At 34.4% G+C, this 16,992-nt stretch overlaps 1 protein-coding gene across 1 annotated transcript; it reads right to left on the bottom strand.

The window, feature by feature from the left end:
- Positions 1-9,250: 9,250 nt before the first annotated feature.
- Positions 9,251-10,638, bottom strand: LOC120184390 (phosphatidylinositol/phosphatidylcholine transfer protein SFH3-like). The gene is made up of 4 exons (XM_039188873.1): positions 10,579-10,638; positions 9,831-9,902; positions 9,611-9,697; positions 9,251-9,493 (listed from the first exon to the last, which is right to left on the bottom strand). Exons 1-4 carry the CDS (start codon positions 10,636-10,638, stop codon positions 9,251-9,253), a joined length of 462 nt encoding a protein of 153 aa, XP_039044804.1.
- Positions 10,639-16,992: the final 6,354 nt, after the last annotated feature.

Below are 16,992 nucleotides of genomic sequence, written 5' to 3'. Positions count from 1 at the left end.
TCATCTTGACAAAGAAAGTGATCGGCATAGAAGAAGTAGCAATGATGTATCAAGACTTGAGCCAGCATCACGGTATAACCAGAGTGCAGGTAGTTACTTGCTCATGGTTCTATAATGTAATCTTCTAGAGAACATGAATTGATGGTTGGAGAAAATAATCTGTCTGGTGATCCTTATTGCCCTCAGTATAAGATAAACGATCTTTCTTGATGAGCTGCTAATAATGTCATAGGAGAGTGTCACAAGTTCAATTCTCCAGACTTTCTGGCTTCTTGGACCACTTGCCTTCAAAAATGTGAAGTGCTTCATTATTCTGGCTTCGTTCATTCTTTTTCTACAACAGAGGTAGAATAAGCAACAATTGCTTTAAGGACCTTCCTCATTTGAGACCGCCATGTTTGAAAATGTTTTTTCCTCCTTTGTTTATTGAAGAATGAAAGAATTTTGCAAAGTATTACCCCTTTCAGGTTCACAATATAATCGAATCATAAACAATGAATTTAATGAATATCAAATAAATCAACTACACTTTTAAATCATTCAAAAATCATAGTCCTATGGCAAGTGTCACAATTATTGACTGATTTGAGGTGTGGGTGGATTTTGGTAAAGTAGGTTCTTTCAAGTTGGTTCAGTATGTCGTTTTGGCTTACACTAACTTGAAGAAAATGGTTGTTATGCCCATCTTGTAGAGATGCTTCTTGTTTCCCTACTCTCAGGAACGTCTTTGAGATGTGCGGTGCTTTATTAAGAGCTTAAGATCGTCTCTTATGTCATTGTTGCACCATTCATTATTCGAGCCGCCTTTTGTAGGTTTTCAACTCGAATCCTCCTTTGGTTTCAAGATGTTATTTAAAAATTTACATCTTGAACCCCCCCTTTATCATTTTTCATAACATGCATTAAAGATTTAAAAAAAACAATTTTTGTAAATAAAAATCAATCTTGGAAGGCGGAATGAATTCTAAAGATATCATCTTTTACTTAGAAATCTATGTATGATTAGAATGGACTTTTCAGGTACGTAACATAGGCCATGGCATATGGTTACGAAAGAAAGGGATAAAAAGGCCCAAATAAGTGTTTAAGGGTAATCAAACCAAGGATCAATTCATTCTGATGCCATCAATCTTGCCTTGCTTAACTTGGATCTGCTTTGTTGGGGATTTTTCCATCATTTGGATCCCTCTAGACTGCCAAATTTTGGATTCATTTCCAATTTCTCATATCTTCAGCATTTCTTGCTCTCTTTGTTCGTACTTGATCAACCTTGTAACTTGAGGCTCAATAAGTCACCCATCTTGATTCAATTTTCCTTCTTCTTTTTCCTTTTTGTTTTGTTTTTTTTTTCTTTGCTTTGCTGGATGAGTATAATATTTCAACTGCTTTGAGCATCTCCTTTTCCTTTTGCATTTTGGAGATTTTCCATTATTCTTGATTGGATTGATCTTCAAGCACTCTGTATTTGACATACTTTGTAATTCAAAACTTTCTTGACTTCATGGAAACTTGTCTTCATAATAAAACTGTATTGACAATCTTCATTCTTGTGAGCAAATATCCTTTACCTTGCCCCCCAATGTAGAGGGTGATCCTTGGTTAGGGTTGAATCAGAAGAAAAATCATTCAGGCTCAAATGGGGACAACAAATGATATATATATATATATATATATATTAAAGGATAAATGAAACAATGCCGTTCGTCATCTCATACACAGAAACCTTTGTAAAAAGAGGTATCTCCAGGGGGATGAATATTCAAGATTAATTTTACTTACATGAAAAATGTAATTAATGCATAATATATTTATTTCAATCAATCACTTTCCCCTTCTTCTTTGATTATGCCCTAATCACTCGAAATTATCATCAATGAGTTGGTCCATGATGCCTCATCTAGTCTCTTCTTGCAGTAAAATTCACGGATAATTGAAAGTTTGGTTCTTTTGAGGTCTTTTGGTTTATGATGGTTTTGTGTTCGAAAAGACAAATGTGTGACTTTTGAAGTCATGTATATGGTGGAATGTAGTATCATCAATCAACTATACCCGAAAAGGTAAACATCTGGAGTAGGTGTAAAAACAGGTGGAGACATTTCTTCAGAATCTTTGTAGTGTCAGGATTTGGTTTGAGTAATTGGCATTGGATGTGATATTGAAGATATAATTTTACCACTTGCCAATAGATCTATAACTCTTGAAAAATTAAAAGAATATTTAATCTACTTGATACTCAATAATCTCAAGATTAAAATTTGACTCCTTGCTCATAACCATAAAAGAAACACATATTTATTTATTACACAAAAGGCGGAGAAAGGAACAAAAAACATATTCAAACAAGATGCTGAAAATAGAAAGTACTACAGTGGTAGATAACACTTCCACTTGTTTATGCATCATTACTCCTCTAATGTTGGGTGTGTACTTAGCCCAGGATTTTTATCCTTATTTGCCCCCCATTTCTTGATCATTTCTTGTGTCAAGACTCCCTTGTCAACGAGTGTCTCAATTTCTTTTAACAGTGACCAACAATTCCCTATTGAATGTCCAGATACTCCCAAGTGAAAATTACAGAAGCTATTTTGATCATAGCAATGAGCATAAGGCCTTGGTGACACCTTCACCAATCTTGGTGTAATGTATTGACCTTTAACAAAATGAGGGTACATGTCTGAGATAGATTCTTGAAACACCTTTAGAGTTTTTCTTGCTCGCGAGGCTATCACTTTCTTTGATCGTTCTGAACGAATGAATGCTCTCATTTTATCGAGGGGGTTCTGAATGCTCATTTCAGCTATAACTGGGGTAGTATTAACCAGACTCCTTAAGTTTCCCCTTGCCTTACTGGTTTTCAGAAAATCTGATATAGGTATCTGAGATGTCTTCTGGGTTATATCTGCCTCATTCTTTCTTAGACCTATAAGCCAATCTCGAATTACATCCATGGGAGCCTTTTGATTTCTTTTCCCATTTTCTTGTGCCCAATATTCTTCATAGGATTTGGTTATATTAGTTTCTGTTGAAGAAACAATTTCTGAACATTGAACTTCACCCCTTCTTTTACCTTATATTTTTGAATTGCTTGCTCTAAAAGGGTCTTGGAAATTTCTCTTAAGGTTACCAGGAACCTTAACTGAACAATTTGGAATTCCAGTCTGATTTATCCAAGGAACTTCCTTATAGGTCCAATTATCATTTGGAGGCCACTGTGATTGATCAAGTTGTGGAGTAATTGATCTGGCTGAGAGCATTTTTGGATGCAACTTTTCACTCGAACAGTGGAAGGGAGGAAATTGAAATCCCTGCACATTTTTTTTCTTGATCACTCTATAAGATTTGGCACCATGTTTAACTGAATAAGACTTCACTGTATTAACCCCAGCTTCTTTCTTGACTTTAGTATTGTCAGAGCCTCTTATCTTGCCATTCTTGATAGCCATTTTGATGATTTCTCCAATTATGATGATGTCAGAGAAATTATTAGGGACAACCCCTATCATGTGATTAACATAAGGAAATTTTAATGTGTTGATGAACAAAGTAGTGAACTCTTTTTCAGTCAATGGTGGATGTACTTGAGAAGCAACGTCTTTCCATCGTTGTGAATATTATCGAAATCTTTCATTACACTTCATATTCATGCTTTACAACATTGTTCGATCAGGGGCCATATCAGTCATGTGCTTGTATTGACCCAAAAAAGCTTGAGCTAAATCCCTCCAAGAACGTATTTGAGTACGTTTTAGCTGATTATACCATTTGGATGCAGACCCGGATAAACTGTCTTGGAAACAGTGGATCAATAATTTTTCATTCTCTATATAGCCAGTCATACGACGACAGTACATAGTGATATGATATTCAGGATATGTGGTCCCATTATACTTCTCAAAATCTGGAATTTTAAAATTTGGTGGGAGAATTAAGTCGGGGACCAAGTTCAGTTCTTTGGCGTCAAACTCATAAAATGACTCAACCGTCTCTCTAGAAGTAGTACAGAATTCATTTGGCTTTAACCCAGAAGCAGTAAGACAGTTAGTAGGGAATGAAACTCCAGCCTGATATTGTTGTTTCTTAACAGTGAAGTGAACTGGTGATTGGATTTCCTGACGTACAGAGGTGTGCTCAGGAATATGAGCAGGCGTAATACCCAGAGGATTTGTGGAGTTTTCAACAAGATTCTTTCTAGCAGTCAAATGCTTCTCAATCATTTCTTTCATATTGTTCAGTAGATCGATCTGAGAATTAGCTTCGATTTGTGCCTACTTGCTCCTCAATTCTTCCTGTATCTCTTTTTGCTCTATCTTTAATTTGGATAGAATATCCTCAGTTTCTTTAGACATTTTTCTTGTGTCGTGCTGAGCGTTCTTGCTTCAAGGAAAAACCAAGATCACTTCGTTTGAAATCCTTATTTTAATGAATGAATGTTTTAAACTATTATGACATAAAAATGCAAAGATGCCAAATGTAGATATGCAAATGTAAAAATGTAAATGTAAATTATTTAAAATACCAGAATAGGACATCCAGTTATATTAAGACTGCCCTTTTCTTTGATATTGAAAATAAATAAACATTATTATTTAATTAAATATGTTTTAATGCATGATGTAAATTTAAAAATGTAAATGTAAATACAAATGTAAAAATGTACAAATGCAAAATACAAATGCATGTATGAAAAGGTGTTACTCAAGAGTGATCATCTTAGAACAGATTTCATTGAACGCAAAAGTTTCGGTACATCAAACAAAACTTTACATGTAGGGATATATTTCATTCCTAACTTCTCCAAAGCCAAATTAGTCTATCAACTTAAGGGACATATTGCTTGTCTGGACTGCAACATCTTCCATGACATTCTCTTTCATTTTCTGTCACTTCTCGGAGTTGCTCATTTTCCCTTGTAAGAGATCTTTTCTGTCCAAGGAGTTCTTGAATAAGATCTTCATATATGTTGCAGTTCTTTTTCAGCTTGGTGACCCTGTTATCCATTCTTCTGGGGTACTTCCTAGGCCAGCATTTTGAAAGGTTTGACTGATCTTCTGAAAATCTTCATGCATGGTTTTCATTTCTGTGCTCAATTTCTCATTTTGGTCGTTCAAGTCCTTCAAATAACATGCTTGAGCTTCATAAAAATCTCCATTACTCTGAATGTCCCGACTGATACTCTTACCATAGACTGCTTTTGGTATCAATCTGGCAGAATCTTTATGGATTACTTTTGGTATTAATATAACCGATTCTCTGTGTGCAGAACTTCCCTCGATCCTCGTAGTTTCTTCAGGATGTCTTTCCTTGGCCGCATCATATTTTGTTTGATCATAAAACTTTTTGTCCATTTACGATTTCTTTCCAATATGATGAACAGTCTTTCAAGCCAACACCTTTTGGTTATGCCATGATCATGTAATGTAAACAAAAGAAATCAATATGAACATATTAGAGCAATGTAATATACATGAAAAAAAATAAAAAAAATAGAATAGTTAGTACCAACTAAAAAAACTATATATCAATGTATAAATCTTAACCTCATGCTTTCTAGTTCCATGCTTTGTTTGGAAAATTTAACCTAACTGCATGATTTCTAGTTCGCATGCATTTATTCAGGAAAAAGAAATAAATTAAAAGCTAGAGTTTATTTCTCCTTTGTGTATACCTACTGACAAAATTTCGGCATGGTTTCAGATCGGGAGAGTTTCTAGGGTTTATTATATGTAGGTTTTCAGTTCTAGGAGTATAGGTACTCGAACTGTCCTTGTTGATGCCCCCTTGGGCTATCAAACCCTCGATCATAGTCCATTACAGACTTAAACGGATCGAGTTCAATTCGAGGGGATACATTTCTCTATGACTAACACGGAGAATAAATTCTCACGAAGACATAGAGCATATGAACCCCAAAAGTTACTTGCTAGGTCTGACACGGAGAATAAATTCTCACGAAGACGTCGCTTTCACTCCCACTTAAAAGGGACAACTCAATTATAGAGCTTTATGTTATGCAATGCAAGTGTTGTGTGTGAGGAGAAATGCTCAAACCTCTAACAGATAAATAAAATAATTAATACCTGAATAAAAAAACAATATTAATATAAAAATAATAAATAATAAAAATTTGAAAAAAAAAATTAAAAATTAAATAAATGAATTTTTAATTTCTAATTAATAAAGACAATTTATAATTAATTTTGAAGTTTGACAGGTCCCCAGCAGAGTCGCCAAGCTGTCGTAACCGGTTTTCGTCCGGGCACGAAATATTATAATTTGGCGGGGAAATTGATGTTAATAAATAATTTTGAAAATAATTTGTGAGTCGCCATCGACCTTTTGAATCAGGTAGGTCGAATACCTAAAAATTTTCTTTTAAAATAGTTTTTAAGAAAACCATATTTAAAAGATGAACTGATCTGCGTTTTATAACCAAAAATTCGTTCTTTTTAATAATAAAAAGGGATTCGTGGTCGGTTACGTTTAGGGAAGGATTAGCACCCCTACAACGCCCAAAATTGGTACTTTTTAATTATAAATTGTCTCTATTATTAAAATTTAAAATTCAGAAATATATTTAATTTATAATTCTATTATTTCAAAATTATATATAAAAAAATTTATTTATTTAAAAATATCCGAAAAGAACTTCTAGGTGCCTTAAGACAGCTCTTTTCTTTGATATTGATAAATATTAATTTAAATAATATTGTTTACTTTTTAATTTTAAAATATCAGAATAGGACATCCAGTTGTATTAAGACTGTCCTTTTCTTCGATATTAAAAATAAATATTTAAAAAATACTATTTATTATGTGTATATATAAAAATATTTAACAGTATAATAAAATAAAAATATCACTAAAATAATATATTTTAAGCAATAAAATGAAAACATGTAAAATAAATAACTAAATTATGAATAAAATAAAATTAAATCTAATTCCTAATTAATTGAAATTATAGGGATTAAATATTTTATTTTCTAATTTTAATAACTTAGTGACTAAAATGAATTTATTTAAAATTCAAATTTTATAATAAAATTAATTAAAAATATGAACTAGGGATGAAAACTTTATTTATTAAAATTAAGGGATTAAATCTGTCATTTATCCTAAATATATTATTTTAATTAAAAAGACTAAAATGAATAAAATTAAAATTCAAAGACCGAATTAAAATTCTTATAAATTCAGTTTAGTGACCAAAATGTAAAGTTTACAAATATGAAGGGCTGCGGAAGGGATTTAACTATTTTATAATTACGCGCATAGTCCTTCCCGAAACGACGTCGTTCGGGAAGGACTATATAAGTCCCAAACCGGCTGGCCCTTCGGGCCAGCCATTTCATTTTCTTTTTTTTTTCTTCTTTCTTAAACCGAGAGAGAGAGAGAGCCAGAATTCTCTCTGGCCTCTCTCTAGATTCCCTCACCGGAGGGAGTCCGGCGGCCGTCTGCCGCCGTGAGTTCTGCCGCCAGCCACCGCCGCCGGCCACCGTTTCCGGTGGCCGGAAAAAATATTTTTAATCCTAAATGTAGATCGGACCGTCCTAATGACGGTTCCGATGTTTTTTTCGTTTAAACGGCTCCCAATCGGAGCAAATCTACAATAATACCTTCGGCTTTTCGAAGTTTTGGTGAGATCCGGTGACGGTTGGGGTTCTCCGAGGACAGGGTAAGCTTTTGTCTCTCTTCTCTCTTTTTCCTTGCTGTGGTTGATGCTGACTGAGATCGTTGGTAGTTTTATATCTCTCTCTGTTTTCTTCTTTTTTTTTTCTTTCTGGTTCTGTCTCTGTATTTTCCTCTCTCCGTGTTTTTTTTTTCAGGTGGGTGGTGGCTTTTATAGCCACCACCGGTGCGGTCATCGGACCGGGTAATAAACTACCCTTCGGTGAGTCACCGGACTACCAGTGGTGACTCACTGCTAGAGTAGTAACGTGGGTGGCCATCTGGGTCTTCTGGAGGCTTCGATGGAGGCGTGGCACTGGCAGCAGAGGCGGCTGGAAGCTGTTGAGGCGGCTGGAAACCATTGAGGCGGCGGCATACGGGATTAGGGTTAGGAAACCCTAACTGAAACCCTAAATGTTTTTGGGTTTCAGTTTGATTTGGGCCAGAAATCTGGCTTGTAATTTTTTATCATTATTTATAATATTTAATGTATTTAATAATAATAATAATAATACTATTATTTATAATAATTATAATAATAATATTTATAATTATAATAATAATAAATAAATTAATATGGGTAAAAAATTAGTATCTTCAACCAGTTTTCTTATCAAATGGGCCGGCAGCAGATGTGTTCATTTGGTAGGTAACTCAATGGTGAAGGCTTTGGATTAGAGAGTTCCGATCTGAACTCAAAGTTTCATGTGGAGAAAGATTATGACAGTAATACTTTGACCATAAATGCCGAAAAGAGCTATAAATGGAAAGATAAAAATTTCCCAGGCTGATGAAACTTCACATTGTTCATAGCATTTTCCACCAATATGCAACAATGTAACACAAGCTGATTCTGCAACAAAATTCCAGCAAAGAGAAACATAAACCCATTAGAAAGAAGTTGAAAGCTTTACCTATTGCTCCAAGTATGAGAAAAATCATTCCACTTCTCACCATCCGGGTCTTGGTAGAAGCTTTAATTAATGCGAAAATCGGGATTCTTGAATGATTGGCTTCAACTATAAATTTTCAAATGCATGGAGTACCGTAATGTCTATTTAATGGTAGAAAATGAAATATTAGTCATAAATAGCATCGCCAATCACAAATTGAATCAAAATACAAAGATGTAGAACATGGGGAGGCCCAAGTAAGAAGCACGTGAGCAGCCGCATTGGCGGACCGACGAGTGTAGCAGTAGCAAGGGACATTGGCAAATTCAACGGTGTGTAAAGGTTGGGTACGAGGGTGTTATGTTGTGGCTTGCTCTATTACCTTTTTTTATCCTCAGGTGTTCATTCGGTTAAAACCGAACCGATCCAAACAAAAATACCCTTAATTGAATTAATCAAAAAAAACATTTAACCGTTAACCGAACCGAACTTTTTTATGAAAATATTAATCGAACCGAATAAATTTCGGTTAATTTTTAAATTAACCCAAATTTTTAAAATTTTAGAATTTAAAATTTTTTAATTAAAAAAACAATTTACAGTATCTAATTAATTTGATTCAAATATTATATTAAAATAAAATATTTGTATCTATCAATTTAGTTCAAAAAAACCAACAATACTGCAGTTCAAACATTACAATACTGCATGTTTCGGGTCAAGCGAATCATGGTTATGGTTCCCGTTATGAATGCCATGATTCCTCCGAAAACCTGGTTGCTCATTCTTTTATTAACCTTCCCATTACCATTGGAAATGGCAAAGCTTTCTTCTGCCTTTGGTTTAGGCCATGAAGGATCCATGTTCTTGCCAAGCACTGGAATGACATTGACATGGGCAAGGGAATCCGAGCAGTTTTTATCAATGAGAGACTGCAATATACAAAGAAGACAGAGATCTACATAAGCGAACATGAAACGAGAAACCAAAATACGAAGTGTTCAATTAGTTCCCATTCTTGACTTCGCATTATAATGAGTGAAACTTACTTCAGCAACATGATATAAAGGAGCATTCTCTGCAAGCCGTTCAGTTGTCCCTGTAACTGATTTTTCGGCATTGAAGGAATCACTCGTCTTCGTTTTCACAACATGGAAGAGAAAAAAAATGGTTAGGCATTCAATTTGTAGTTGCATGATACAAGTTAGGTCTAGGATAATTTGTGAATGTTGAGAATGGAAAAGCCTTTTTTCTTCTAGTAGTGAATACCTGTAGGCATGCTTTGTCCTCAACGCCTGATGTATTTCTCCTTGTGCACATGGCCTTACCGTTTTGAACCCTCTGCTCATGTAAATGAAAGTACTCCATTTTATTATACCAATAATCATTCATGTTGAACAGTTTTATGCCCATGCTCCACTACAAGCCCATGCTCCACTACACTTTTGCCCATGCCTCAAGGCACAACAAAATTGATAACCGGAGCACATGGGGGCAGCATATTATGGCCATTAAAAAATATTTCAGGGTTAATTCGGTTAATTAATCGATTTCGATCCAAATTAACCGTTAACTGAATATCCAAAAAATTATTAACCATTAACCGACCGAACTAATTCGGCGGCCGACCGAATTAACCGAATTAATTCGATTCGGTCGGTTAACCGAATTAGTTTGAAAATTTGAACACCCCTATCCTCAGCTACATAACTAGTGTTGACATTTCCTTTGTTTCAGTTCTATTGTCTCATCATAGCGTCGAGAATCGTCCATTATATACGTATAGACTTTTAAACAACAAGGCTCGATATAAAAATTATATACTTAGATATATTTGTTTCCCCTATAATTGATTTTCTAAAAAATGTAATTTATTTTTCGAAATCTGTATTTTGTGAAACTGACGGACCCCTTAATTGCCGCAGAAATTGTAATAACAATAGATCGATACTTTTAACTTGGGTTAATTTACAAAAGAAAGTGGAGATCCTTCACTACATTTCTAGCATAAAGTTGCCTTCGAATTAGAACCTGGATCATCCAGCATTGCCTCAAAATTTGGAATCAGGTCATCCATCGTTACCTCCAGATTAAAGGCATGGTTTTCCCTCGAAGCGGCATCCACGTTAATTCTCAACTTCATTCAAAACGTACGAGCCTTCAGCGGCTTAAAATCAATTATCACGTTATTTCTCGAGAATCGACTCCTTTTACATGTCAACAAAACTTGATTCAACTAAAAAAACTAATATTTTTATTCAAATCGATTTAAAAAAACTCAACTCAAATTAAATTTGAGTTGTAATTTTATAAACTTGACTCGACTAAAAAAAAATTCAAGTTCAAATCGAGTTATAAAATATAACTCAAATAGTAACTTGAATAACTCAAATAGTAACTTGAATACCCTGAAATTTTTAGTGATTAGTGGATTAGTTTTCATGTTTGAGATGAGTCCCTCGACTCTGTATGATATATGTATATCACATATGAAAAAAATATGAAGAAGTTTATATGTATTGTATATGGTTATAAAAAATAATTTAAATTAGACTCCAATTAAATTTAAATATTAGAAATAATTACAATTATATTTAAATAGAAACTCAAAAATTTGACTAGACTAGACTCGACTCAACTAGACTCTAATTTTATAAACTCAACTCGATTCGAAAAATTTTAAATCAAGTTTGAGTTATAAAATAGAACTCGTCAACTCGAATAACTCGATTTTTTTAATCAACTCGACTCGATCGAACGCTCACTCCTAACTCCTTTGATACAGTAAATGTCTTTTTCTTATTGGATCTTGATTCAAGTCAATTTATGGCATTCTTTCAACCAATAAATGTTGTACCTCCTCCGCAAAATTGCACATTTGTTGTCAATCCTCCACTAATCGAGGTCTATTGAGTTCCATATCTTTTGGATAGCTAGAGTTACTTAACTTGACCGATGTAAGTCTCATCACCAGTCAAATTCATTATATGATAATCAAATCTACCAGCTATGTTGACTTAATAATAGTCACTATCACTCTAGGTCTTAACATTAACACTAAGGGCATGTACATAAGTCATCATATAAAATAGAATAAGATACTTTGTTTTTCTCTTTCTCTCGATCTCTTTCATCATTGTTTTTTTTTCTTTAGATCATCTACCCTCTGCATCTTTTCACAAAATCAGTTTTTACGATTTGGATGATTGATGAGCACCACTAATGATAAGCACCTATAAATTAATTTATAAAACGTTAAAATTATAAAGGACCCAATGTATAATTATAAATTAGTTGAAAATTTAAAGGAAAATTATTTAAAATAAAAGGTAAACTATATCAGTGACCACAATACAACATAAGTGGCCAATAGCGGCATTTAAAAGCGCCGTTAAAAATGTTGTCGGCACAAAAAAAATGCCGTAATTTTTAGCGGTGTTTTCTACTTATAAACGCAGCTAAAAGTCAGGTGATTTAGAGGCGTTTGAGTATACAAATACCGCTAAAGCTCATGTTATATTGCGGCGTTTTAGAGTACAAACGCTGCAATATGTTTGATATTTATAATTATTTTGTAGAAACATATTTGATATTTAGCGGCGTTTACGACCACAAACACTGCAATAGAATAAACATTTTGCGGCGTTTGTACTAAAAAACGCTGCAATATATTTGATATATAGTGGCGTTTGTAGTCACAAATGCCGCAATAGATTTGATATATAGCGGCGTATCTAGTAGAAACGCCGCAATAAGTTGGTCATTTAGCGGCGTTTAATCGTAAAAACGCCAGTATATATGCACTTCATTAGTGGTGTTTGCCCCTAAAACGCCGCTAATCGAAACTGATTTTAACATATTTTTTCGTATTTTGTATTACCCAAATTTAACCTGTAACAATATCCAACAACTTATAGTAAATTTAATTAAGTTTCGAATTAAGTAATAATACATAAAAACATAAATAAATCAAAGTTTACAAATATTTAAGTTAAATATAATGTAGTTCAACATTTTTCAATAACATAAAGTAAGCATTAAGCTAAGAAAACACCTAGGATGATGAATTCTTCGTTTGATTCTGCTGCATCATCTGCCTCATAGTTTCAAGTTGTTGTTGAAGTTCTCTCTCTACTTCTCTCGTTGCTCTCTCTGCTTCTCTTGCTTCACCTTCGGCTTTCATTTGAGCAATTTTTTCATCAAATTCTCTCAGCTGTTGTTTTAATCGAATAACTTCTTATTGAGAAGACTGTCTGTAGGATGACATGTACTGAGACGAGCTAGATCCAAAGAATTTGGTTGGAGTAACAAATGATCCCTGACAGTGAACTCGACTATATCTTTCAGGACTGAAAACTTCAGCAATAACTTGATTTTCAATCTCCTCCGCATTAATAGAAGCATGGAATGAAGTCATAGCTTCGTATTCTACCATTTTATTGCTCAATTTTTCATGATAATCAGTTTAGAACATAGAACAAATTCAACATTTATTTAAAATACACAATTTCATACTGTCGGAACCGTCTTTCGGTTGGGCCCCGAATTGGGCTTCGACTTGGATTAAATGAATTGGAGTCGCCACCGATTTAAAATGAATTTAGGTAGGTCAGACACCATCGTACCTGATTTGCATTGTACCAGAAACGTGTCAGGTTCGGGAGTCGGTTACGGTCAAGGAAGGATTAGCACCCTTGAACCGCCCTTTCGGTACCAATTAATTCATCGGTTGTCTTAATTGCAAAAATCAAAATTTAAATTGAAATTTAAAAATTCAATTCGAATTAATTATCTTTGATCGATTGAAAGGATCCCTAAAAAGTCAAAAGTGTTGGATTGTAAAAATGAAAATAAACATGAGAAAAGAATAATAATAAAATATTAATATAATAATATTAATAAAAAATGAAAAAATATATATATATAAAACAATGTAAAAAGAAATAAAAAAATATTAAAATTAAGAGAAAATGAAAAATATATATAAAGTAAATAAATAAAAAATAAAATAAAAAGAATAAGTCAAAAGTTGTTACATCTCTCATGTTTTGCGTGTAGAGAAACTGGATTTGCAATGAAAATGCTATGTCACTCCTCGTGCTTTTAGATACTGGCTTTGGATCCTCCACGCTTATTTTTTGTCCTTTTCTTCCCTCAGTTTTTCCAAATCGTTGCCCCTTCCTCTGATTTTGGTTCCCTGTTTTTCTCTGTGTCCTTTCCTCTTGATGCATGAGTCTATTTATAGTCTAAAGAAACCTATTTTTAGCTCAGATTTAGAGTTCTACTTGGACTCAAAATGCTTCGGTTTTAGTGTTTTAATAGGACTCAAATATGTTGGTTTATTTTCTGAATCTCACTAAATTGAGGTTGTTGAGTGCTGGGCCTATAAAAATAATAAAATAAAAATATATTAATAATAATAATAAATAAATAAATAAATATATAATATAATATAATATAATATTTTTGTAGACCCGGAAAAAAATGGGTGTCTACAGCTGCCCCTCTTTGCATATTTTTGTATTAACAAGAATAGGGCAAAGATGAAAAAGACAAACAGCTTTTGTTCGGTTCTCTTTGATTTGAGACTTGATAGTGTTTGTTGTGACACTAAGTCTATCCATTGGGCACGATATCCTTCTTCTTGAAGTTGAAATCGTGGGGAATCAGAAAGTGGCTCTTTGTTGCCAATCTTGGTCAACATTGGTCTTCTTCTCGATTTAGAGACCTGGGTGTAACAATTTGACCGGAAACTAGTTCCTTGCTAATGCAACGCGGTTGATACGCCCTCGAGCTGAATGGAATCGAACTCGAAGGTCTTTGGTAGATAGCCCTTATTGCCTTGAGCTATGCTGCAAATGATGGTGCCTTTGAGCTGAGTGGAGTCAAACTCGAAGGTCTTTGTTGACAGATAACCCTTCTAGCCTTGAGTTATGTTATAAATGATGTGCCCTCGAAGTTGAGTGTAATCGAACTTGAGGGTCTTTTGCAGATAGCCCTTCTCGACTTAAGCTATGCTGCAAATGATGTGCCTTAGAGCTGAGCATAGTCAAAGTTGAAGGTCTTTGGTTGGCAGATAACCCTTCTCGACTTAAGTTATGCTGCAAATGATATGCCTTGGAGCTAAGCGTAGTCGAACTCGAAGGTCTTTTGGTCATATATAACCCTTCTATCCTTGAGTTATGTTGTAAATGATGTGCCCTCGAAGCTTAGTGTAATCGAACTCAAGGGTCTTTGGCAGATATGAGCGTAATCAAACTCGAAGGTCTTTGGTTGGCAGATAACCCTTCTCGACTTAAGTTATACTACAAATGATATGTCTTGGAGCTGAGCGTAGTCCAACTCGAAGGTCTTTTGGTCACATATAACCCTTCTAACCTTGAGTTATGTTGTAAATGATGTGCCCTCGAAGCTGAGTGTAATCGAACTCGAGGGTCTTTGGCAGATAGCCCTTCTCGACTTAAGCTATGCTACAAATGATGTGCCTTGGAGCTGAGCGTAGTCAAACTCGAAGGCCTTTGGTGGGCACGATTCCCTTCGTCGTGAAGTTAAAACCATGGATGGCCCCTTCGTTGTGAAGTTGACCCTCGAATTGGATATCATTCATCGTGAAGTTGAAATCCAAATATTTATTCTGTTTCATGGCCAATATCCTTCGCCGTGAAGTTAAAATTGACTCAGAAATTGGAAAGTTATTTGTTGACAGCCAGCTGCCCCTTCGCTGTGAAGTTGAGCTTGTGTTGTCTCGAGTCCAATATCCTTCGCTATGAAGTTAAAATTGACTCTGAATGAAACTGAAAAGTTGTTTGTTGACAGTCAGTCGCCCCTTCGCTGTGAAGTTGAGCTTGTGTTGTCTCGAGTCTAATATCCTTCGTTATGAAGTTGAAATTGACTCTGAATGAAACTGAAAAGTTGTTTGTTGATAGTCAGCTGCCCCTTTGCTATGAAGTTGAGCTTGTGTTGTCTCATGTCCAATATCATTCGCTGTGAAGTTGAAATTGACTCTGAATGAAACTGAAAAGTTGTTTGTTGACAGTCAGCCGCCCCTTTGTTGTGAAGTTAAGCTACTACCATCAATTTCTGAATGCACTTTTAAATCGATTATCTTTCATCTTGAAGTTGAAATTTGACTATAAAAGCTATAAAAAAATGTGTGCTAAAAATGATAAATGTGATGCTCTTAAGTATGCCTAAGATGCATGCGACATGAATGAGTTATGTTCTATCTCTTGGATTAGAGTCTCGTACTTTTTCTGCCAATCTGGTCCATGGAATCGATCGTGCCCCATTTGCTTCTCGAGCTTTGGCTTTACAAACCTTTCATATTTGAGACTGTCATGTTTGAAAATATTTTCCTCATTTTTCTTGTTTTAGGAGGGAAAAAGATAAAAATTCTGTAAAATATTGTTCGCAATTGAATCAAATTATAAACGTGAGTTCAAAGAATATCAAAGGAATCAATAGCTCTTTTAACGCTTTTAGAGTTACAGCTTTTTGACAAATGTTCAAATGGATGAATTGGCTGTAGGTTAGCCTTATTTCTAAGGTTTCGGTCACCCAAAATGTCATTTTTTGAAATATTGCAACATGTTTTCTGGTTTGGCATTTTAATTGGGTGCGGACAAAATGACGCAACTAGCATGATCAATTACTAGACCTTTTATTTCAGTCCTCTGAAATCTTCCATTTGTTCAAGTTTTGTAAGTTCCTCTAACTAAGGTAGTGCAAAAATATCGGTCTAAAAATGAAATTCTTGAGTGCTCGTGTGAATTTGACTATAACAGGTGTTCCTTAACTCCCTTAGTCCATCATTACCAAAAATTTCTTGCTTAGATAAATTTGATTTAATTTTCCATTATCTGGCTAGCTGAATCCATAAAGTCAGTGCGTTTAACCAATTGGTTTAGAGGGACAGCTTAACATTATAATCACTTTTATCAGGTTTAACTGAAGGGTTCATCTTATCACAAAGTCTTTAGCATGACAAAAGTAGTGGAGCAAACACCGAATTGCCAAGTGTCTGAGCAATGTCATGGTTTGAATGCAATCTATTTATAAAGCCAGGGCTTTCGAGTTTCCTCTGTAACCAATTGCCTTAGTGGAATAGCTCAGCTATACGGATTTATTTCTTAAGATTGTCAAGAAGAATCTGTTATAGTCTAGGTGTTTGTTGAAAGTAAAAAATTTCATCTTTAGAGTTCAATTTTCAAGCAACTGACCTAAACTAGATTCACTTACTCGACTATTCCATCTGTGAAGATCATTATCATCACTGAACGTCTTAAATAAAAAGTATAATAATATCATATGCAAAAGGATGCCCCATGTTGTCTGCACCTTATGAAAGGAAAAGGTTATATTGGTTAATTGCAAGAGCAGGGTACGGTGTTTGAGTGTATATTCTGGGTAATTCCTTGTTTTAAATCATGTT

Source organism: Hibiscus syriacus, unplaced genomic scaffold, assembly GCF_006381635.1.
Source record: "Hibiscus syriacus cultivar Baekdansim isolate YM2019G1 unplaced genomic scaffold, ASM638163v2 tig00112888_pilon, whole genome shotgun sequence".
Taxonomy (NCBI): domain Eukaryota; kingdom Viridiplantae; phylum Streptophyta; class Magnoliopsida; order Malvales; family Malvaceae; genus Hibiscus; species Hibiscus syriacus.
This window is presented reverse-complemented; position numbering and strand designations above follow the sequence as displayed.

Bases quoted from the DNA above. Each gene is read 5' to 3' on its own strand.
- LOC120184390 (XM_039188873.1), bottom strand. From the start codon at position 10,638: ATGGATGACCTGATTCCAAATTTTGAGGCAATGCTGGATGATCCAGGT. The intron at 9,903-10,578 runs GCAACTTTATGC...TTACATGAGCAG, and splicing joins ATCCAGGTTCTAATTCGAAG to AGGGTTCAAAACGGTAAGGC. The intron at 9,698-9,830 runs GTATTCACTACT...GTGAAAACGAAG, and splicing joins AGGACAAAGCATGCCTACAG to ACGAGTGATTCCTTCAATGC.